Source organism: Cebus imitator, unplaced genomic scaffold, assembly GCF_001604975.1.
Source record: "Cebus imitator isolate Cc_AM_T3 unplaced genomic scaffold, Cebus_imitator-1.0 Scaffold126, whole genome shotgun sequence".
In the NCBI taxonomy this organism is placed as follows: Eukaryota; Metazoa; Chordata; class Mammalia; order Primates; family Cebidae; genus Cebus; species Cebus imitator.
In genome coordinates this window covers 4,267,885-4,292,206 of record NW_016107441.1, presented here as the reverse complement: position 1 = coordinate 4,292,206, position 24,322 = coordinate 4,267,885, and the positions used below count along the sequence as shown (strand labels likewise).

The window sequence follows — 24,322 nt, the reverse complement described above, 5'->3', positions numbered from 1 at the left end:
CACTGCATTTCCAAATGAATTTTTACTGCCCACAGACCAGGAGATTTCCGGGTGGAAAAGTGCCACAAGTCTCCAAGCCTGGCTGTTTCAGCGGGTGCAGCAGGTCTCCGCACAAAACTCACATAAATCCGGGTGCTATTTCAACTGGTGACTGGAAGGCCTGAGAGACAGAGTTGACCATTCAACTAAAAAAAGGGGAGCTGAAACAGGGAGCCAGGTGATCTGGCTCAGCTGGTCCACCCCACAAAGACTAGCAATCTGAAACACTCTGGACTGAGAGGTTCACAGCAACTACAGCTGGACCCAAGACAGTCCAGCTCTGTGGGGGAAGGGCATCCGCCATCACCGAGGCAGTCCACCATTACCAAGGCAGTCTACCATTACCGAGGCAGTCCGCCATTACAAAGACAGTCTACCATTACTGAGGCAGACTGCCATTACCGAGGCAGTTCTAACTATACCCCTATAAACATAACTGCAAAGAAGTTCACCTAGCAGCTGGGCAGAGCCCACGACAGCTCAGCAGCATCTCTGCTGGCAGACTGTGACAAGGCTACCTACTTTCTGGGCAGGGCAGCTGTGAAAAAAGGCAACAGAATGACAGGAACTTATAAATAAAGCCCCACCTTCCCAGGACAGAGCACCTGGGGAAAAAAAGGCAGTTATGAGTTCCGCTGCAGCAGACTTAAACATACCTGCCTAGGAGCTCTGAACAGAACAATGGAGCACAGAGCTCAGCAATTGAGCTCCTGTAAGGACAGACTGTCTTCTCAAGCAGCTCCCCAACCTCCTGTATAACCAAAGAGACACCTCATAAAGGAGAGCTAAGGCTGACATCTCATGGATATCCTTCTGGGACAAAGATAACAGAAAAAGAAACTGGCAGCAACCCTTACTGTTCTGCAGCTGCTGCAGGTGATCCCCAGGCAAGCAGGGTCTGGAGTGGGCCTCCAGCAGTCCTACAGCAGGGGTGCCTGACTGTTAGAAGGAAAACTAAGAAACAGAAAGAAATAGCTTCATCAGCAACAAAAAAGGACATCCACTCAGAGAACCCATCCAAAAGTCACCAACCACAAAGACCACAGGTAGATAAATCCACAAAGATGGGAAGAAACCAGTGTTAAAAGGATGAAAACACCCAAAATCAGAATGCCTCTCCTCATCCAAGGGATCACAACTCCTCACCAGTAAGGGAAGAAGGCTGGATGGAGAATGAGTCTGATAAATTGACAGAAACAGGCTTCAGAAGGTGGGTAATAACAAAGTTCTCTGAGCTAAAAGATCATGTTCTAATCCAATGCAAAGAAACTGAGAACCTTGAAAAAAGGTTTGACGAAATGCTAATGAGAATAAATGGCTTAGAGAGGAATATAAATGAATTGATGGAGCTGAAAAAAACAACATAAGAACTTCAAGAAGCATACACAAGTATCAACAGCTGAATCAACCAAGCAGAAGAAAGGATATCAGAGATTAAAGATCAACTGAATGAAATAAAACAAGAAGGCAAGGTTAGAGAAAAAAGAGTAAAATGAAGTGAACAAGCTTCCAAGAAATATGGGATTATGTGAAAAGACCTAATCTACCATTGATAGGTGTACCTGAATGTGACAGAGAGAATGAATCCAAACTGGAAAACACTCTTCAGTATATTATCCAGGAAAACTTCCCAAACCTAGCAAGCCAGACTGACATTCAAGTCCAGGAAATACAAAGAACACCACAAAGATATTCCTCAAGAAAAGCAACCCCAAGGCATATAGTCATCAGGCTCATCAGGGTTGAAATGAAGGAAAAAACGTTGAGGACAGCCAGAGAGAAAGCTTGGGTTACCCACAAAGGGAAGCCCATCAAACTCACAGCGGATTTCTCAGCAGAAACCCTACAAACCAGAAGAGAGTGGGGGCCAATATTCAACATCCTTAAAGAAAAGAACTTTCAACCCAGAATTTCATATACAGCCAAACTAAGCTTCATAAGCGAAGTAGAATAAAATTCTTTATGAACAAGCAATTGCTTAGAGATTTCATCACCACCAGGCCTGCTTTAGAAGAGCTCCTGAAAGAAGCACCAAACATAGAAAGGAACAACCAGCACCAGTCACTGCAAAAACATATTAAATTGTAAAGAGCATTGACACAATGAAGAAACTGCATTAACTAACAGGCAAAACAACCAACTAGCATCAAAATGGCAGGATCAAATTCACACATAACAATATTAACCTTAAATGTAAATGGGCTGAATGCACCAATCAAAAGACACAGACTGACAAATTGGATAAAAAGTCAAAAACCATTGGTATGCTGTATCCAGGAAACCCATCTCATATGCAAGGATACACATAGGTTCAAAATAAAGGGATGGAGGAAGATTTACCAAGCAAATGGAGAGAAAAAAAAAGCAGGAGTTGCAATTCTCGTCTCTCTTGAAATAGACTTTAAAACAACAAAGATCAAAAGAGACAACGAAGGGCATTACGTAATGATAAAAGGATCAATGCAACAAGAAGAGCTAACGATCCTAAATATATATATATGCCCAATACAGGAGCACCCATATACATAAAGCAAGTTCTTAATGACCAACAAAAGGACTTAGACTCCTACACAATAATAGTGGGAGACTTCAACACTCTACTGTCAATGTTAGACAGATCAAGGAGACAGAAAATTAGCAAGGATATCCAGGACCTGAACTCAGACCTGGAACAAGCAAACCTAATAGACTTCTACAGAATCTCCATGACAAATCCACAGATTATACAATCTTCTCAGCACCACATCACACCTTCTCTAAAATTGACCACATAATTGGAAGTAAATCACTCCTCAGCAAATGCAAAAGAATGGAAATCATAACAAAAACTCTCTCAGACCACCATGCAATCAAATTAGAACTCAAGATTCAGAAACTAACTCAAAACTGCACAACTTCAGGGAAACTGAACAACTTGCTCTTAAATGTTGACTGGATAAACAATGAAATGAAGACAGAAATAAAGATGTTCTTCGAAACCAACAGAACGAAGACACAACATACCAGAATCTCTGGGACACATTTAAAGCAGCACCTAGAGAAAAATTTATAGCAATAAATACCCACATGAGAAGCAAGGAAAGATCAAAATTGACATCCTATTGTCAAAATTGAAAGAGCTAGAGGAGCAAGATCAAAAAAACTCAAAACCTAGCAGAAGGCAAGAAATAACTAAGATCAGAGCAGAACTGAAGCATATAGACCCACAAAAAACCCTTCAAAAAATCAATAAATCCAGGAGCTGATTTTCTGAAAAGATCAGCAAAATAGAAAGACCACTAGCCAGATTAATAAAAAAGAAAAGAGAGAAGAATCAAATAGATGCAATAAAAAACGATAAATGGGATATCACCACAGATTCCACAGAAATACAAACCACCATCAGAGACTACTGCAAACAACTCTATGAACATAAACCACTAAACCTGGAAGAAATGGATAAATTTCTAGACACTTACACCCTCCCAAGACTAAACCAGGAAGAAGTGGAAACCCTGAATAGACCAATAACAAAGGCTGAAGTTGAGGTAGCAATTAATAGCCTACCAATCAAAAAAAGCCCAGGTCAAGATGGGTTCACAGCCGAATTCTACCAGACGTACAAAGAGGGTCTGGTACCACTCCTTCTGAAACTATACCAAACAATCCAAAAAGAGGGAATCCTCCCCAAATCATTTTATGAGACCAACATCATCCTGATACCAAAACCCAGCAGAGACTCAACAAGAAAAGAAAACTCAGGCCAATATCCATGATGAACATAGACGCAAAAATCTTCAATAAAATACTGTCAAACCAATTGCAACAGCACATCAAAAAGCTTATCCATTATGATCAAGTAGGCTTCATCCCAGGGATGCAAGGCTGGTTCAACATATGCAAGTCTATAAACATACTTCACCACATAAACAGAACCAAAGACAAACACCATATGATTATTGCAACAGATGCAGAGAAGGCCTTCGACACAATTCAACAGCCCTTTATGCTAAAAACTCGCAATAAACTAGGTATCGATGGAACATATCTCAAAATAATAAAAGCTATTAATGACAAACCCATAGCCAATATCACACTGAATGGCAAAAACTGGAAGCATTCCCTTTGAAATCTAGCACTAGACAAGGATGCCCTCTCTCAGCACTCCTATTCAACATAGTACTAGAAGTTCTAGCCAGAGCAATCAGGCAAGAAAAAGAAATAAAGGGTTCAATTAGGAGAGGAGAAAGTCAAACTGTCTCTGTTTGCAGACGACATGATTGTATATTTAGAAGAACCTATCATTTCAGCCCAAAGTCTCCTGAAACTGATAAGCAACTTCAGCAAAGTCTCCGGATACAAAATCAGTGTGCAAAAATCACAAGCATTCCTATACAGTAATAACAGACTTAAAGAGAGCCACGTCAAGAACAAACAATTGCTACAAAGAGAATAAAATACCTAGGAATACAAGTGACAAAGGATGTAAAGGACCTCTTCAAGGAGAACTACAAACCACTGCTCAACAAAGTAAGAGAGGACACAAACAGATGGGAAAACTTTCCATGCTCATGGTTAGGAAGAATCAATATTGTGAAAATGGCCATACTGCCCAAAGTAATTTACAGATTCAATGCTATCCCTATCAAGCTACCTATGACCTTCTTCACAGAACTGGAAAAAACCACCTTAAACTTAATATGGAACCAAAAGAGAGCCCGCATAGCCAAGTCAATTCTAAGCAAAAAGAACAAAGCGGGAGACATCACACTATCTGACTTCAAACTATACTACAAGCTTACAGCAATCAAAACAGCATGGTACTGGTACCAAAACAGAGATATAGACCAATGGAACAGAAAAGAGGCCTCGGAGGCAACACCACACATCTACAACCATCTGATCTTTGACAAACCTCACAAAAACAAGCAATGGGGAAAGGATTCCCTGTTTAATAAATGGTGTTGAGAAAACTGGCTAGCGATGTGCAGAAAGCAGAAACTGGACCCCTTCCTGACACCTTACACTAAAATTAACTGTAGATGGATTAAAGAGTTAAACAAAAGGCCTAACACCACAAAAACCCTAGAAGAAAATCTAGGCAAAACCATTCAGGATATAGGCACAGGCAAAGACTTCATGACTAAAACACCAAAAGCATTGGCAACAAAAGCCAAAATAGACAAATGGAATCTAATTCAACTCCAGAGCTTCTGCACAGCAATAGAAACAATCATTAGAGTGAACCGGCAACCAACAGAATGGGAAAAAAATTTTGCAGTCTATCCATCTGACAAAGGGCTGATATCCAGTATCTGCAAAGAACTAAAACAGATTTACAAGAAAAAAACAAACAGACCCATTCAAAAGTGGGCAAAGGATATGAACAGACATTTTTCAAAAGAAGACATACATGAGGTTAACAAACACATGAAAAAATGCTCATCATCACTGGTCATTAGAGAAATGCAAATCAAAACTGCATTGGGATACCATCTCACACCAGTTAGAATGGTAATCATTAAAAAATCTGGAAACAACAGACACTGGAGAGGATGTGGAGAAATAGGAACACTTTTACACTGTTTGGAGTGTACATTAGTTCAACCATTGTGGAAGATAGTGTGGAAATTCCTCAAGGACCTTTGATAGAAGCTCCATTTGACCCATCAATCCCATTACTGGGTATATATCCAAAGGATTATAAATCGTTCCATTATAAGGACACATGTACACATATGTTCATTGTGGCACTGTTTACAATAGCAAAGACTTGGAATCAACCCAAATGCCCATCGATGATAGACTAGACAAGGAAAATGTGGCACATATACACCATGGAATACTATGCAGCCATAAAAAATGATGAGCTCATGTCCTTTGTAGGGACATGGATGAATCTGGAAACCATCATTCTCAGCAAACTGACACAAGAACAGAGAATCAAACACCACATATTCTCACTCATAGGTGGGTGTTGAACAATAAGAACTCATGGAAACAGGGAGGGGAGTATCACACACTGAGGTCTGTGTGGGGGGACTATGGGAGGGATAGTTGTGGGTAGGGAGTTGGAGAGGGATAATATGGGGAGAAATGCCAGATATAGGTGATGGGGATGGAGGCAAATCACATTGCCACGTATGTACCTATGCAATAATCCTGCATGTACCCCAGAACCTAAAATGCAATACAATAATTAATTAATTAATTAAAAAAAAAAAAAAAAAAAAAAAAAAAAAAAAAAAAAAAAAAAATAAAAAAAAAAAAAAAAAAAAAAAAAAAACCAAAGAGTGAAAATCTCTCAAAAAACAGAATGAACTCGGTGTTAAACACTGCATACTCAGTAATGATTGTTAGGGTTAATAATTTCAAGCTCTCACTGCATGCCGAGTACTGTTCTAACTGCTTTGAGCATATTATCTCACTTAATCCTTGTAACTGTCTCCTGAGGTAGAACAGGCACTGTTGGTGTCCCCAGTTTACAGATAAGAAAACTACCCTGCCGCAGGTATCATGGCTTGTAAGTGGTAGAGCCAGGATTCAAAGCCAGGCAGTCTAGCACCTGAGCTGGTACTCATAGCCTTCACACTGTATTGCCTTCCTCACCAATGTCTAACACTTTGTGAGTACTCAACATATGACAATGTTCTAAATACTGACTAATTTAATCTTCACAATGACTTTATTAAGTAGGTGTCATTATGATTCCTAATGGACAGATGAGAAAACTGAGTCACAGAACAGCCAGGATCACACAGCTAATGAAACCATGAAGGGATAGTAGAACCCTCCATGATGAAATTAAAGAATTATCAATCAGCACTTGGTGAATGAAGGCAATCTACTTTAGAATCAGGAATCCTAACCAAAGTGAAAGGTAGAAATAAAAATGCAGAGTTCAATGGAAACTAGAAAATTTTAAAACTTTGGAGTTGGAAGGAGCCTGGGATATTCATCCATGCTATTCACTAAATGCCAGCATGGTAGGATTGCACTTTCTGGTCCCCTGTGATTGTGTGAGGCCATGGGACTCATTGGTCACGTCCAATGTGTTGTGGGAAGACATGACACATGTTACTTGTCGGCCAGTTGATTGCCAGTGGGAGACCTTCCAGAACATTCTTTCTCTCTGCCACAGCAATCTGCAGCTGTGGAAACGGTGGCTGCTCCATCAACCTGAGTCCCAGAGCAAGAGAACACAGAAGTGAGCCCTTAGCTGATTCACAGTAGACATGTGGCATGAATGAGAAGTCAAGTTTGGAGTCATAAGTCACTACAACGGCTGTGCTGGCTGATATAAAGCCTTAAACATGACCAGAATGGGGAAACTGAGAGCCTAAAAGGAAAGAGACCTCCTCAGTGTCACAGAGCTGGCAACCTAGAGGCACTGAGGGCAAGAATCCAACTCTCTGGCATTCCATCCAGTTATCTTCCTTCCACACCTCACTGAGCATCTCGCATATCTTACAACTCATTCCCCCTTCTAACCCACAGCATATTCAGTTTCTGTCAATTAATGCAAAGTCTCAATTAAGCTAATCATTGTCTAACTCTTACAAACTGTCTCCTAGTGCAAAGCACTCAGAACTCAATTTTCTCAAGTGGTACAGGGAGAAGCACGAGGATCTGGAGAGGTGTGGGGAGGAAAACTTTGCCCTATTATTTATAGAATTGAGGCTAATTTAATTAAGTTTTGACAGAAAGTGCTCAATTTTGCAGACAGTTGCCACCCGTTTCTCCTGAAGCCTGGATCTCCTCTTAGAAACTGACTCCGTTCCATCTTCCTCTTTGATGTATGAGGCTATAAAACAGGGAGTGAGCAAGTCACCTTCGAAGAGGCCTTTTATCATTGCAGTAACTAGAAGCAATTTATGGGCTCCTGGAATCGTGGGTTCTCTGTTTCTGACTCGGCAAGAGACTGAAATCAGAATGTGGATGCTGGCAGTCGATTGGAAGGTCAAAAAGACTCTGAAAGGTGTCAGTCTTCCAGGATATAGGATAAGGAAACATCACTGTACACATTCAGTGATGCGGTCATCAGCAAAGGTTTTAGACAGAGGCTACCTTTTAGGTATTAGGATTTAATCCACTTGGTGGGGGGGGGTGTCCTAGAACATCCTCCTCTGTCCTTGCCACCATCCAAGTCCTCCCCTTCTCAGGGGCCAGTTTAACCCCTGATTCTTCTAGGAAGCCCTCCCTGACTACCCTAGACTATGATACATATTATGTACTCTGACTTTACAATTCTTTTGGCACTTGTCACATTCTCCCTTAATATACATTCTTTATGTTTGCACATCTAGACTCTACGTATCAGATTTCTATAGAAATAGATTTCATCTTATGGGCTGACTCTGATCAATTAGTAGTGGCTTCCTAGAGTGCTATGACAAGAATTCTACAGCTGCAGGCTGGACATGGTGGCTCATGCCCATAATCCCAGCAATTCAGGAGGCCAAGGCAGGAGGATTGCTTCAGTCCAGCAGTTTGAGACCAGCCTGGGCAACATAATGAGATCCGGTTTCTACAAAGTACAAATTAAAAAATTAGCCAGGGCCAGGCACAGTGGCTCACATCTGTAATTCTAGCAGTTTGGGAGGCTGAGGCAGGTGGATTATCTGAAATCACGAGATTCAGACCAGCCTAGCAAACATGCTGAAACCCCATCGCTACAAAAAATACAAAAATTAACCCAGCAGGGTGGTGGGCACCTGCAATCCCAGCTATTCAGGAGGCTGAAGCAGAATTGTTTGAAGCCAGGGGGCAGAGGTTGCAGTGAGCCAAGGTCGCACCACTTCACTCCAGCCTGGGTGAAAGAGCAAAACTCTGTTTAAAAAAAGAAAAAAAAAAATTAGCTGGGCATGGTGGTGCATGACTATAGTCACATTCAGAAGGTTGAGGTGGGAGGATTGCTTGAGGCCGAGAGAATTAGACCTATCTCAAAAAAAAAAAAAAAATCTGCAGTTCTGCAGCTATATCTGAGTTCAGCTAAAAGTGCAGTGACTAACCAGCAAGTACTAAGGTGGGCATGCCAGGTGAAAAAGGACATGGACGGCCTGTGTTTGTTTGCCTTTTGTATGCTGTAAGCACTGAATTCCTTGAAGATAGGGTCCATCACCTACACTTACTTATATTCCTATGAACATTTACATAAGCATGCTCAAAAATATCTGCATGCTCAAACCTTATTTGATGAGTAAACATCTCCCTTTGCAAACACGACCTACCTCTAATGCATTATGTGTTTTAATTATGATTCCTCCAAACAGTCCTTAACACGCCTACGTGTACAGCTGACTCCCATCAGAAATCTTTCAAAACTAGTTTTATATGAAAAATGGCTTTTGACACATTAGCACTTCCACGTTTCTGAATCTTAAAACATCCATGCTTAATAACTCCTTGTTTGAAGTTAATAGTGATTTTCAGAGTTTTTGTATCTATTACCTCATTTGATTACTATGTGATTTTCATAAGGTAAAATGTTATCACCATTGTACAGATTTAAAACTATTTCTTCAGAGTAGCAGAATAATTAGACAGGACCAAAAGAGGTAACCCCACAAACATTTACCAGTCCCGCATAAAGTAAAATAAGCTGTTAAGGTTTGGGCTGGTGTTTCCCTAAGTTTTTTTCCACAGAACATTAGGATGTCCACAGGGCCACTACATATGTTTTTATAGTCAAATAAGTTTGGAAAACATTAATAGGTTTCCCTACAGCAGGACTTCTCAGAGTTTTCATGACACTATTGTACTTGGTGAACCCTACAGAAGCCCCCCACAGCGTGAAATACTGCCTGCCTTTCCAGTCTTAGAACCCCTCTGTGAGTTCACATAAATATTCCCCCAAAGGTTTTGTAGAACACGGGTAATTTTTTTCTGAAGTTGCCAGCAGGGCCACTAGAGGAACGGCAGATTGCTTAAGAGCCTGGGCTCTAAAATCCAACTGGGGTCGAGCTCTGATAAGTCATGGAATCCCTAGCCTTGCTTCCTCACCTGTAACATGCAGATTCTAACAGGGCCACTCCTGGGGTTGTCATGAGGATTAAGTGAGAAAAGGCAAGTAGAGCACCTAGCCGATCATAAGCACTCAATACATGTTAGCTGGTATTTCTGCCAATAAGGAAGAAAGTCAGAGTGGAATCTAAAAATAAAATAAAATGCACAGGTTGGGCTCCCTGAGAAGCCCATTCTGAGTTTATCACGTAGGAGGTTTATTGAGGAGTGCTCTTGGGTCGACACCTGTGGAAGGGAGGGGACAGAAGAGAGAGAAAGTGAAGCTATGATGTAGCTCAATGATAGCCAACCGCACAAAGAGATGTAGAGCTAGATTGGCCCTTCAGAAATGTCCTTGGTTGGGCTGAGAAGGCCAGCTCTTTACAACCCCACATGGATGAATCAGTGGATATCAGACACCCCAGGAAAGGCTAACCTTGGGCGAGGCAGCTCTCTGCAACTTATGCAGTTCCTCGAGGGGCTACCACCAGTCTCAGAAGCCAGGACGATAAGTCTCTCACCCAGGGAGAATATGAGCAGTGCAGACATACAATATCCTGCACTTCAGCAGTGCATATTGCATCCACAACACCAAAGCAAAAAAAAAAAAAAAAAAGCAAAAGCTTCCTGCGACTCTCCAGGAAGGAAACACGGCAGTCTGCAGACAGCAACCAAATCTAGTCACTTATTCATTCATCATTTATTAATGCCTACTGTACGTCAGGCCCTGGAGCTTGGGGCTTATGAATCAGGTGCTGATTCTATAGCAATCATAATAATAACGTTTTCTCTTTACTTTTTAAGGCATTAAAATACAGATAGGAAAACAGAAGGAAGAGATATCAAATCACTAGAAGACAGGATATATTCTCAGGTGATCAGTCACCTGTCATCCCAGTATGAAAAGGTGTTAATTTGAATGAAGAAAGCAGCACAGCAATGTTTTTTTCCCCACAGCAATACATCAAGTTGTTCTCCCAATGACTTAGTGTGCTTGGCAAACTGTGTACGTTGTACAAAATTGAATTCCCAGGTTTGGGAAAGCCTGAGCAGGTTTGAGGTACATGAGGATTTATTGCTTTAAGTACTTAAAATGCCTCCCACTAAATTTGCTGTGACCTTCTCCCCCTGCCTATGGCCCCAAGTTAACCACAGCCTAGGGCTGAGCAAAGGCTAACAACACACCAAATAAAACAAATCAGCCCCAAGGAGACAGGTCCCTGCTTCACAGAGGCAATAGAGCCAAGTCGTTCTTGTCCCTGAAAGCCTTGGCTGCATTCCTCTCCCTTCCATGTCAGTCCTCAGTGCCCACCCACCCTCCATTCTCTTCTCCTCCTGCCACTTAAGTATTCTTCATAATGGCCCCTCAAGTACTGTTTTCCTGTAGCATAACTCTTGTTTTTCCCACAGATCTTCTCACTTGTTTATGTGGATGCGGATCAGGACATAGCACCCCAAAACATTACCAGAATATATCAACCCAAAATATGCCTGTGTAACATAAAAATTATTTTGAACTGATTATTTGTGGGGGAAGCAGACATAGGAGCAGCTCTGCAAACAATAGAAGTTACCCTTTTATAAGAGAAACTTACATCTATAAAGGAGATCTCTATTGTAAGGATATTTCCTTCTCTGCCCCAGGAAGAGAGACAACTAAATCACTAGATTCTCTTATCAATGGAGAATGCATCATTTAAATCCATGTAACAAATCTTGCCCTTGTTAACAGTGCTTTTCCTGGCCCATTCCCATTTCCTTCTTTCTTTGTTGGGGGGCCAGCAGGTAAGTGAGGAGGTATGATGATATTTATAAGTCTGAAGCATCAGACAATTATTTGAGATCTACTGAGATTTTGCTCTGAGATGTCCCTGAATACCTCCCCTGTATAGCGGAGGTATACATGTTATTAGATTTCTCATTTTTCTCTTGTTTATCTGTCCTTTATAACAGGAAATCCCAGCTAAGAACAATGGAAGGTAGAGGGAAAATTATTTTCCTCCCCTACAACATTTTGTCAAGATGCCAACAAACTACTCTGTTTCTAATGCTTCATATTTGCATAGCACACTACAATTTACAACCTGCTTCTGGGTCTCACAACTGACCAAGAGGCAGGCACTGCAGAAATGACTATCCCTGCTCTGGATGTGAGGGCCCTGAGAGGCAAAGTGACTTGCCCAAGGTCACAGAGCAAAAAGGCAGGACTTAAGCCAGGCCCCCTGTACCACAAACTAGACCCACACACTACCTCTCAGCCAAAGAGACCAAGCCACAAATTGGCAGTGTACCTTATACTTAGTAGGACAATCGATCAAGGTCACAGACTTGGGAGGAAATTGCCTGGGGACTCACAGTGAGGATATCCAGCTTCCCAGAGGAGATGCTTGTCTACAATTATGTGCAAATATCCAATTCGAGCACACCTGCAGAAACCAAAGTTTCTTCTTCCTCTTTTTATTACTATCAAGCCAAAGAAACAAATTAAAATTTGGAGAAAAAAAAAAAAAAAACAGACGTTTTTAGCTTCACTGTCCCAAGTACTAATAAAAAAACCAAGACTCTCTTAAAAAAAAAAAAAAAAACTTTGAGACAAGATCTCGCTGTGTCACCCCAGCTGGAGTACAGTGGCACGATCATGACTCACTGCAACCTCAACCTCCTGGTGCAAGCAATCCTCTCACCTCAACCTCCCAAGCAGCAAGATCACAGGCATGCATCACCACATCCAGCTAAATTTTGTATTTTTTGTAAAGACGGGGTTTCATCGTGTTGCCCAGGGTGGTATTGAGCTCCTGAGCTCAAGCCATCCACCCACCTTGGTGTCCCAAGGTGCTAGGAATACAGGTGTGAACCATCATGCCCAGGCATTATAAAATATTTCAAAGAGGTTTATTCTGAGCCAATATGAGTGACAAGGCCCAGGGAACACACTCTCAAGAGGTCCTGAGAAAGTGTGCCCATAGCAATTGGATTATAGTTTGGTTTTATACATTTTAGATACCGAGAAGTTACAGGTAAAGACATAAATCAATAAATGAAAGATATGCCTTAGTTCAGCCTGGAAAAGCAGGATACCCTGAAGGGGTGGGGGGGGGTGGGGGCAGGGTTATCTGTTATATGTGGGTTGAGAGATTCTTTAATTTGCTGTTGGTTAAAGAAGTAAAACTTTGTCTAAAAATTTGAAGTCAACAGAAAGGAATGTTTTAGGTTGTAATAAGGAAGTCTATTAACCAACACACTGGGTCAGAGAGACCTGTAGGAGTGTGTGACTTAACCATTGTCCGGATGGCCATAGATCCTGATGATAATTTGCTATCTTATTGTCACAAAGGGTCCATTTTTTTGGCCTTAGGATCTCTATTTTAAATTAATGCTGGTCAATTTTGCCTAAACTCCAAAAGGGAGGGGCAATAACAAGGCATGTCTAACCTACCAGTCATGACTGGGAATTCCATGTTTAAGGCTTTTCTGGGGTCCCCTTAGGCAGATGAGGGTCTGTTCACTTGGTGGAGGACTTAGGATTTTATTTTTAGTCTATAAAAGTCATTTTAGAAAATTATGGTCCTACAAGCCTAATTATTTTTCTAGTGAATTAAAAATTCTTGCTTTAAAATTTTCCCAGGCAACCTTCTAAGAAGAAGCCTTTCACTAGTATTCACTCTGCACCTTTTGTTTCACTCAACAGATACTTACTGAGTACCTGTGGTGGGCCAGGCACTGTGCTAAATGCTGAGGACACAGCTTAGGAAAGGCAGGCAGATTCCTACCCTCAGGGAGTCTTACAGTCTGGCAGGATAATGTGGTCATTAAATAGGGGAGTATAATGCAGAATTCAGAAACATTGCTGTTTGTAACTCTGTTGGTGGGAGTTAAAAATAATACAGTCTTGAGGGAGGGGATCCAAGATGGCCAAATAGGAACAGCTCTGGAGTGCAGTTCCCAGCAAGAACAATTCAGAGGGTGAGTGAACACCACATTTCCAAATGAGTTATTACTGCCCACAGACCAGGAGATTCCTGGACTGAAAAGTGCCATGAGTCTCCAGCATGGCTGTTTCAGCTGGCACAGCGGGTCTCCGCACAAAAACTCACACAAATCTGGGTGGCCATTTCAACTGGCACCTGGAACGCCTGCCTGGGAGACAGAGCCACCCATACACCTGAACAAAAAGGGGCTGAAACAGGGAGCCAGGTGATCTGGCTCGGCGGGTCCCACCCCCACAAAGACCAGCAATCTGAAACACTCTGGATTGAGAGTTTCACAGCAAGCACAGCTGGACCTGGGAAGGTCCAGCTCTGTGAGGGGAAGGACATCCGCCATTACCAAGGCAGTCCACCAGTACTGAAGCAGTCCACCATTACTGAGGCAGTTCACCATTACCGAGACAGTTGGCCATTACAGAGACTGTCCACCATTACTGATGCAGACCACCACTACCAAGGCAGTTCTAACTATACCTCTATAAACAAAACCGCAAGGAAGTTCACACAGCAGCTAGGCAGAGACCATGGCAGCTCAGCAATGCCTCTGCTGGCAGACTGTGACTAGGCTAACTTCTTGCTGGGCAGGGCAGCTCTGAAAAAAGGTAGCAGCATGTCAAGAACTTATAAATAAAGCCACACTTTCCCAGGACAGAGCACCTAGGAAAAAAGGCAGTTATGAGTTCTGCTGCAACAGACATAAACACACTAGCACAGAAGCTCTGAACAGAACAATGGAGCTCACAGCTCAGCATTTGAGCTCCTATAAGGGACAAACTGTCTCCTCAAGTAGCCCCCTGACCCCCTTAGACCCAAAGATTCACCTTGTAAAGGAGACCTCAGGCTAACATCTGGTGGGTATCCTTCAGATACAGAAGAGGAAACTGGCAGCAACCCTTACTGTTCTGCAGTGGCCGCAGGTGATCCCCAGGCAAGCAGGGTCTGGAGTGGGCCTGACTATAGCAGAGGGGCCTGACTTTTGGAAGGAAAACTAAAAAACAGAAGAAATAACTTCATCATCAACAAAAAGCACGTTCACTCAGAGACCCCATCCAAAAGTCACCAACTACAAAGACCACAGGTAGATAAATCCAGAAAGATGTGAAGAAACCAGTGCAAAAAGGATGAAAACACCCAAAACCAGAACATCTCTCCTCCTCCAAGGGATCACAACTCCTCACCAGCAAAGGAACAAGGCTGGATGGAGAATGAGTCTGATAAATTGACAGAAACAGGCTTCAGAAGGCGGATAATAACAAACTTCTCTGAGCTAAAACAACATGTCCTAACCCAATGCAAAGAAACTAATAACTTTGAAAAAAGATTTGACAAAATGCCAATGAGAATAAACAACTTAGGAATATAAGCGAATTGATGGAGCTGAAAAACGCAACACAAGAACTTCGCGAAGCATACACAAGTTTCAATAGCCGAATTGACCAAGCAGAAGAAAGGATATCAGAGATTGAAGATCAACTCGATGAAATAAAATGAGAAGACAAGATTAGAGAAAAAAAAAGAGTAATAAAATGAAGAAACTCTCCAAGAAATATGAGATTATGTGAAAAGACCTAATCTACATTTGATAGGCGTACCTGAATGTGACAGAGAGAATGAATCCAAGCTGGAAAACACTCTTCAGGATATTATCCAGGAGAACTTCCCCAACCTAGCAAGCCAGGCCAATATTCAAGTTCAGGAAATACAGAGAACACCACAAAGACATTCCTCAAGAAGAGCAACCCCAAGGCACATAATCGTCAGAATCACCAGGGTTGAAATGAAGGAAAAAAATGCTAAGGGCAACCAGAGAGAAAGGTCAGGTTACCCACAAAGGGAAGCCCATCAGACTCACACCAGATCTCTTGGCAGAAACCCAAAAAGCCAGAAGAGAGTGGGGGTCAATATTCAACATCCTTAAAGAAAAGAACTTTCAACCTAGAATTTCGTGTCAGCCAAACTAAACTTCATAAGTGAAGGATTATGAAGTAAATAAATAAAATCCTTTATGAACAAGCAATTGCTGAGAGATTTTGTCACCACCAGGCCGGCCTTACAAGAGTTCCTGAAAGAAGCACCAAAGGAACAGCCAGTACCAGTCACTCCAAAAACATACCAAATGGTAAAAAGCACCAACACAATGAAGAAACTGCATCAACTAACAGGCAAAATAACCAGCTAGCATCAAAATGGCAGGATCAAATTCACACATAACAATATTAGTTTTAAATGTGAATGGGCTGAGTGCTCCATTCAAAACACAAACTGGCAAATTAGATAAAAAGTCAAAAACCGTCAGTGTGCCGTATCCAGGAAACCAATCTCACATGCAAGGACACAAATAGGCTCAAAATAAAGGGATGGAGGAAGATCTACCAAGCAAATGGACAGCAAGAAAAGCAGAAGTTGCAATCCTAGTCTCTGATAAAATAGACTTTAAACCAACAAAGATAAAAAGAGACAATGAAGGGCATTACATAATGGTAAAAGGATCAATGCAACAAGAAGAGCTAATGATCCTAAATATATACACACCCAATATAGGAGCACCCAGAAACATAAAGCAAGTTCTTAATGACCAACAAAGAGACTTTGACTCCCACACAATAATAGTGGGAGACTTCAACACTCCACTGTCAATATTAGACAGATCAATGAGACAGAAAATTAACAAGGATATCCAGGACTTGAACTCAGATCTGGACCAAGCAAACCTAATGGACATCTACAGAATACTCCACCCCAAATCCACAGAATATACATTCTTTTCAGCACCACATCACACCTACTGTAAAATTGACCACATAATTGGAAATAAATCACTCCTCAGCAAATGCAAAAGAACGGAAATCATAACAAATAATCTCTCAGACCACAGTCCAATCAAATTAGAACTCAGGATTAGGAAACTAACTCAGAACCGCACAACTTCATGGAAACTGAACGACTGGCTCTGGAGTGTTGACTGGATAAACAATGAATTGAAGGCAGAAATAAAGAAGCTCTTTAAAACCAACAAGAATGAAGACACAATGTACAAGAACCTCTGGGACACATTTAAAGCAGTGTCTAGAGGAAAATTTACAGCAATAAATGTCCACATGAGAAGCAAGAAAAAAAAAATCGTCACCCTATCATCAAAATCGAAAGAGCTACAGAAGCAAGATCAAAAAACTCAAAAGCGGCCAGACGCGGTGGCTCACACCTGTAATCCCAGCACTTTGGGAGGCTGAGGCAGGAGGATCACGAGGTCAAGAGATCAAGACCATCCTGGCCAACATGGTGAAACCCCATCTCTACTGAAAAATACAAAAATTGGCACGCAGCTGACATTGTCTTCTCCGCACCACTGTTTCTGCGGTCTCCAGAGTCCTCTCTCCTGTGTAAAATGGCAACTCTTAAGGAAAAACTCATTGCACCAGTTGCAGAAGAAGAGACAACAGTCCCAAACAATAAGATCACTGTAGTGGGTGTTGGACAAGTTGGTATGGCGTGTGCTATCAGCATTCTGGGAAAGTCTCTGGCTGATGGACTTGCTCTTGTGGATGTTTTGGAAGATAAACTTAAAGGAGAAATGATAGATCTGCAGCATGGGAGCTTATTTCTTCAGACACCCAAAATTGTGGCAGATAAAGATTATTCCGTGACCGCCAATTCTAAGATTGTAGTGGTAACTGCAGGAGTCCGTCAGCAAGAAGGGGAAAGTCGTCTCAATCTGGTGCAGAGAAATGTTAATGTCTTCAAATTCATTATTCCTCGGATCGTCAAGTACAGTCCTGACTGCATCATAATTGTGGTTTACAACCCAGCGGACATTCTTACATATGTTACCTGGAAACTGAGTGGATTACCCAAACACTGTGTGATTGGAAGTGGATGTAATCTGGATTCTGCAAGATTTCACTACCTTATGGCTGAAAAACTTGGCATTCATCCCACCAGCTGCCAGGGATGGACTTTGGGGGAACATGGTGACTCAAGTGTGGCTGTGTGGAGTGGTGTGAATGTGGCAGGTGTTTCTCTTCAGGACCTGAACCCAGAAATAGAAACTGACAATGATAGTGAAAATTGGAAGGAAGTGCATAAGATGGTGGTTGAAAATGCCTATGAAGTCATCAAGCTAAAAGAATACACCAACTGGGCTACTGGATTAAGTGTGGCTGATCTTATCGAATCCATGTTGAAAAATCTATCCAGGATTCATCCCGTATCAACAATGGTAAAGAGGATGTATGGCATCAAGAATGAAGTCTTCCTGAGCCTTCCACGTATCCTCAATGCCTGGTGATTAACCAGCGTTATCAACTAGAAGCTCAAGGATGATGAGGTTGCTCAGCTCAAGAAAAGTGCAGATACCCTGTGGGACATCCAGAAGGACCTAAAAGACCTGTGACTACTGAGCCCTAGGCTGTAGAAGTTTAAAAACTACAATGTGATTAACTCTGAGCCTTTAGTTTTCATCCATGTACATGAATCGCAGTTTGCTCTGATCTTCTTCAATATGTGAATTTGGGCTCACACAGTCAAAGCTTATGCTTGGTTTAATGCTTGCAATATGAGTTCTTGAACAAATAAAATTAACTATTGCAGTGTGAAAAAAAAATACAAAAATGCAAAAATTAGCTGGGCATGGTGGTGCGTGCATGTAGTCCCAGCTACTCAGGAGGCTGAGGCAGTAGTATTGCTTGAACCCAGGAGGCGGAGATTGCAGTAAGCCGAGATGGTGCCACTGCACTCCAGCCTGGCACCTGGCAACAGAGCAAGAGTCTGTCTCAAAACAAAAAAAAAACTCAAAAGCTAGCAGAAGACAAGAAATAACTAAGATCAGAGCAGAACTGAAGGAGATGGAGACACAAAAAAACCCTTCAAAAAAACCTATAAATCCAGGAGCTGGTTTTTAGAAAAGATCAACAAAATAGACAGACCTCTAGCCAGATTGATAAAAAAGAGAAGAGAGAAGAATCAAATAGATGCAATAAAAAACGATAAATGGAATATCACCACAGATTCCACAGAAATACAAACAATCATCAGAGATTATTACAAACAACTCTATGCAAACAAACTAGTAAACCTGGAAGAAATGGATAAATTCCTGGACACTTGCCTCCTCCCAAGCCTAAACCAGGAAGAAGTTGAAACCCTCAACAGACCAATAACAAGGGCTGAAGCTGAAGCAGCAATTAATAGCCTACCAATCAAAAAAAGCCCAGGTCCAGACGGGTTCACAGCCAAATTCTACCAGACATACAAAGGGGAGTTGGTACGACTCCTTCTGAAACTACTCCAAACAATCCAAAAAGAGGGAATCCTTCCCAAATCATTTTATGAGACCAACATCATTCTGACACCAAAACCCAGAAGAGACCCAACAAGAAAAGAAAACTTCAGACCAATATCCATGATGAATATAGACGCAAAATTATTCAAGAAAATACTGGTAAACTGATTGCAACAGCAAATCAAAAAGCGTATCCACCATGACCAAGCAGGCTTCAACCCAGGGATGCAAGGCTGGTTCAACATACACAAGTCTATAAATAAAATCCACCACATAAACAGAACCAAAGACAAAAACCACATGATTACCTCAATAGATAGAGAGAAGGCCTTTGACAAAATTCAACAGCCCTTTATGCTAAAAACTCTCAATGAACTAGGTATTGACAGAACGTATTTCTAAATAATAAAAGCTATTTATGACAAACACACAACCAATATCACAATGAATGGGTAAAAACTGGAAGCATTCCCTTTGAAATCTGGCACTAGACAAAGATGCCCTTTCTCACCACTCCTATTCAATATAGTATTGGAAGTTCTAGCCACAGCAATCAGGCAAGAAAAAGAAATAAAGAGTATTCAATTAGGAAAGGAGGAAGTCAAATTGTCTCTATTTGCAGATGACGTGATTGTATGTTTAGAAGACCCTATCATCTCAACCGAAAATCTCCTTAAACTGATAAGCAACTTTAACAAAGTCTCAGGATACAACATCAACGTGCAGAAATCACAAGCATTCCTATACACCAGTAAAAGACTTAAAAAGAGCCAAATCAAGAACAAACTGCCATTCACAATTGCTAAAAAGAGAATAAAATACCTAGGAATACAACTAACGAAGGATGTAAAAGACCTCTTCAAGGAGAATTAGAAACCACTGCACAAGGAAATAAGAGAGGACACAAACAGATGGGAAAACACTCCATGCTCATGGTTAGGAATAATCAATATTGTGAAAATGGCCATACTGCCCAAAGTAATTCATAGATTCAATGCTATCCCCATCAAGCTACCACTGACCCTCTTCACAGAACTGGAAAAAACCACCTTAAACTTCATATGGAACCAAAAGTGAGCCCACATAGCCAAGACAATTCCTAGCAAAAAGAACAAAACTGGAGGCATCACACTACCAGACTTCAAACTATACTACAAGGCTACAGTAATCAAAACAGCACGGTACTGGTACCAAAACAGAGATATAGACCAATGGAACACAACAGAGGCCCTGGAAGTAATGCCACACACCTACAACCATGTGATCTTTGACAAACTTGACAAAAATAAGCAATAGGGAAAGGATTCCCTGTTTAATAAATGGTGGTGAGAAAACTGGCTAGCCATGTGCAGAAAGCAGAAACTGGACCCCTTTCTGACACCTTACACTAAAATTAACTCCAGATGGATTAAAGACTTAAACATAAAGCCTAACACCATAAAAACCCTAGAAGAAAACCTAGGCAAAACCATTCAGGACATAGGCACGGGCAAGGACTTCATGACCAAAACACCAAAAGCATTGGCAACAAAAGCCAAAATAGGCAAATGGGATCTAATCAAACTCCAGAGCTTCTGTACAGCGAAAGAAACAATCATTAGAGTGAACCAGCAACCAACAGAATGGGAAAATTTTTTGCAATCTACCCACCTGACAAAGGGCTGATATCCAGAATCTATAAAGAACTAAAACCGGTTTACAAGAAAAAAAAAAAAAAACAGGCCAGGCGTGGTGGCTCACACCTGTAATCCCAGCACTTCGGGAGGCCAAGGCAGATGGATCACAAGGTCAAGAGATCAAGACTATCCTGGCCAACAGAGTGAAACCCCGTCTCTACTAAAAATACAAAAAAATTAGCCAGGCATGGTGGCACGCCCCTGTGGTCCCAACTACTCAGGAGGCTGAGGCGCAAGAATCGCCTGAACCCAGGAGGCGGAGGTTGCAGTGAGCCGAGATTGTGCCACTGCACTCCAGCTTGATGACAGAACAACACTCCGTCTCAAAAAAACAAACAAACAAACCCATCCAAAAGTGGGCAAAGGACATGAACAGACAGTTTTCAAAAGAAGACATTTATGAAGCCAACAAACATATGAAAAAATGCTCATCATCACTGGTCATTAGAGAAATGCAAATCAAAACCACATTGAGATACCATCTCATGCCAGTTAGAATGGCGATCATCAAAAAATCTGGAGACAACAGATGCTGGAGAGGAGGTGGAGAAATAAGAACACTTTTATACTGTTGATGGGAGTGTAAATTAGTTCAACCATTGTGGAAGACAGTGTGGTGATTCCTCAAGGACCTAGAAATAGAAATTCCATTTGACCCAGCAACACCATTACTGGGTATATAGCCAAAGGATTGATTATAAATGGTTCTATTATAAAGACACATGCACATGTATGTTCACTGTGGCACTGTTTACAATAGCAAAGACCTGGAACCAACCCAAATGGCCATCGATGGTAAACTGTACAAGGAAAATGTGGCACATATATGTGAATCAGAATACTATGCAGCCATAATAAACAATGAGTTCGTGTCCTTTGTAGGGACATGGATGAATCGAAACCATCATTCTCAGCAAACTGACACAGGAACAGAAAATCAAACACCTCATGTTCTCACTCATAGGTTGGTATTGAGCAATGAGAACACATGGACACAGGGAGGGGAGCATCACACGCTGGGGTCTGTTATGGGGAAATAGGGGAGGGACTGTGGGGGGTAGGGAATTGGGGAGGGGTAACATGGGGAGAAATGCCAGATACAGGTGATGTGGGGGATGGAGGCAGCAAACCACATTGCCATATATGTACCTATGCAACAATCCTGCATGTTTTGCACATGTACCCCAGAACCTAAGGTGGAAAAGGCACTCAGATTTTTGCCTTTCACTTCCTTCTAATTGCAACAAACATCAATATTCAAGGATTCAAAATAATAATAAAACAGTATTTTTGAAGGGCAATTTGGCAGTAGCTATTAAAATTGTAAATACGTATAACTTAGAATCCAGCAGATGCAAAAGTAAAACAAAACAAACTAAAAAAAGTAGATATTAAAACAAGGCATAAAATTATAGGTAAGAAATATTCATTGCAACATCACTTATAATAGCAAAAAAAATAGCAGGACAGAAGAAAAGAAGGAAGAAAAAAAAGGAAAGAATACAAGAAGGCAGGAAGGAAGGGAAAGAGAGAGGGAGGGGGGAGGGGAGAGAGGCAGAAAGGAAAGATATTAAAAGAAGGAGTTTATTTGAGCATTTAACCATTCATGAGCTGGGCGGCACCAGAACACAAGCGGTTCATGCCTCCATCAAGGAGGTGGGAGAGAAAAATTTTATAAGGTTTTTGAGGAAGCAAGACAAAGAAAATATTTCATTGGTTAAAGTGGAAAGTCTCTAGTTAGAGGTTAGCTGGCAGTTTCTGAATGGTTAAGCTTCAATTTCATTTTAATCTTTATAAGGGCTTTGGTTTGCCTTCAGAGAAACCCAAGATGCTGAAGTTGTCTCTGCCTAATGGCATCCCAATTAATTTTTTTAAAAAGAGGAGGGAGGAAGGATAGGAGATAGAAAAACATCTAAATGCCCAGTCAGAGGAGTATGGTTTAAAAATGTGTGGTACATTCCTACCGCAGAATTCTATGCAGTCAATACAGGAGATAGAGCTATCTGTACTAACTTGGGAAAATGTTTATTTTTAAAATGTACTAACTTGGGAAATCATTTTCCCAAGTTAGTACATTTTAAAAATAAACATTTTTAAAACGTTTTTAAACATTTTTAATCAGAAGCCTAAATAATAACAAACAAGTTGGAATACAATGTATGTGTATTCACCTACATTTTAGAGGGGACATATCTATGTATAGGTATGCATGAATATACCTATATAGGCACATATGTACATGTAAGGGTATATCCATTTAAAGGTAAAGAAAAAAAGTCAGGAAAGGTACGCACAAAACTGTTACCAGTGAATATCTCTGAGGAGTGGAATGGAAATGATTTTCCTTGATAAACTTCTGAACTATTTCTAAGTAACATTGCATATGTCATTTTGAAAACCCAGTTTAGCAAAATAAGGAGTATTAAATGCTATGACAGGGGAAGAAGAGAGTACTATTTTTGAGCACACAAAAGGAGTTAGTCACCCTTCACTTTTTGTCATTTAAATCTGCTCATCCTATAATCTCCAACTGTGTCCCAACAAGACCCCAAGCATTCTGCAATTTATCACCCCACACAGTGGCAGACACAGGTGAATTTGAGACATCAAACCATTCGTAGGACTTTTTTTTGGCAAAAGGAGGGTGGATGTAATGGATGTCTTAGCTAAATGCTGCAAAATGCCATGGCTAGTGACAAAGAGGGGTCCTAGGAAGCCTCACTTACCTCACAGAGCTGCTGATTGGAAAAGATGAGCCAAGTATGTGCAGAGGATATGATTTTCAGTTCACACAGTTGTGCAAAAACCACAATTTATCCTATCTTTTATAACTCAGCTAAACTCCTGTTTAGCTCTTATTCTGCCCAGATAGCAAAAACTTATTTTCAATCAATATAGTACCTCTTACTGTGTTCACACCACCACCCGTATACACACTTTTACACAAATAACACCAGGATTGTGTTGAAGTCTAGCAGAGGAGGGGTCTCTGAGAGCCAATGGGCTAATAGTGGGGATTTAGGTCTCTACAGGCTACTGCTAAGATGCCCCTGTACCTTGGTAAAGAAAAATTATTCAGACAATTGTTAAACACAGTAAAACAGCCTTTATTCAGGAAGATTACTACAATGAGATCTTGCAGTAGGAGAGAGAGATTGGTCTTAACTCCAAACACAACAAGGACACGTGGAGATTTGTAGCGAAGGAGCAGAGCAGGAGTCAATGAATGGAAAATTACTAAGAGGAAACATCAAGACTAGGGAGACTCTTGCTTGACCAACTCAACAGGATTCTTCCTGAAGGCAAGCCAGGGTGATAAGATACCAAGGGTGGGGAAAATGAGAAATTTGATCAGATATTGA

General features: G+C 41.2%; 1 protein-coding gene and 1 long non-coding RNA gene across 2 annotated transcripts in view; one reads left to right on the top strand and one right to left on the bottom strand.

The window, feature by feature from the left end:
• LOC119472998 overlaps positions 1-24,322 on the bottom strand; it is a 431,266-nt gene that overhangs the window by 374,416 nt on the left and 32,528 nt on the right. The window lies entirely within an intron of this gene.
• On the top strand, positions 17,328-18,608 carry LOC108312582 (L-lactate dehydrogenase B chain-like). Its single transcript, XM_037742757.1, has one exon. It carries the CDS (start codon positions 17,392-17,394, stop codon positions 18,289-18,291), a length of 900 nt encoding a protein of 299 aa, XP_037598685.1. The 5' UTR covers positions 17,328-17,391; the 3' UTR covers positions 18,292-18,608.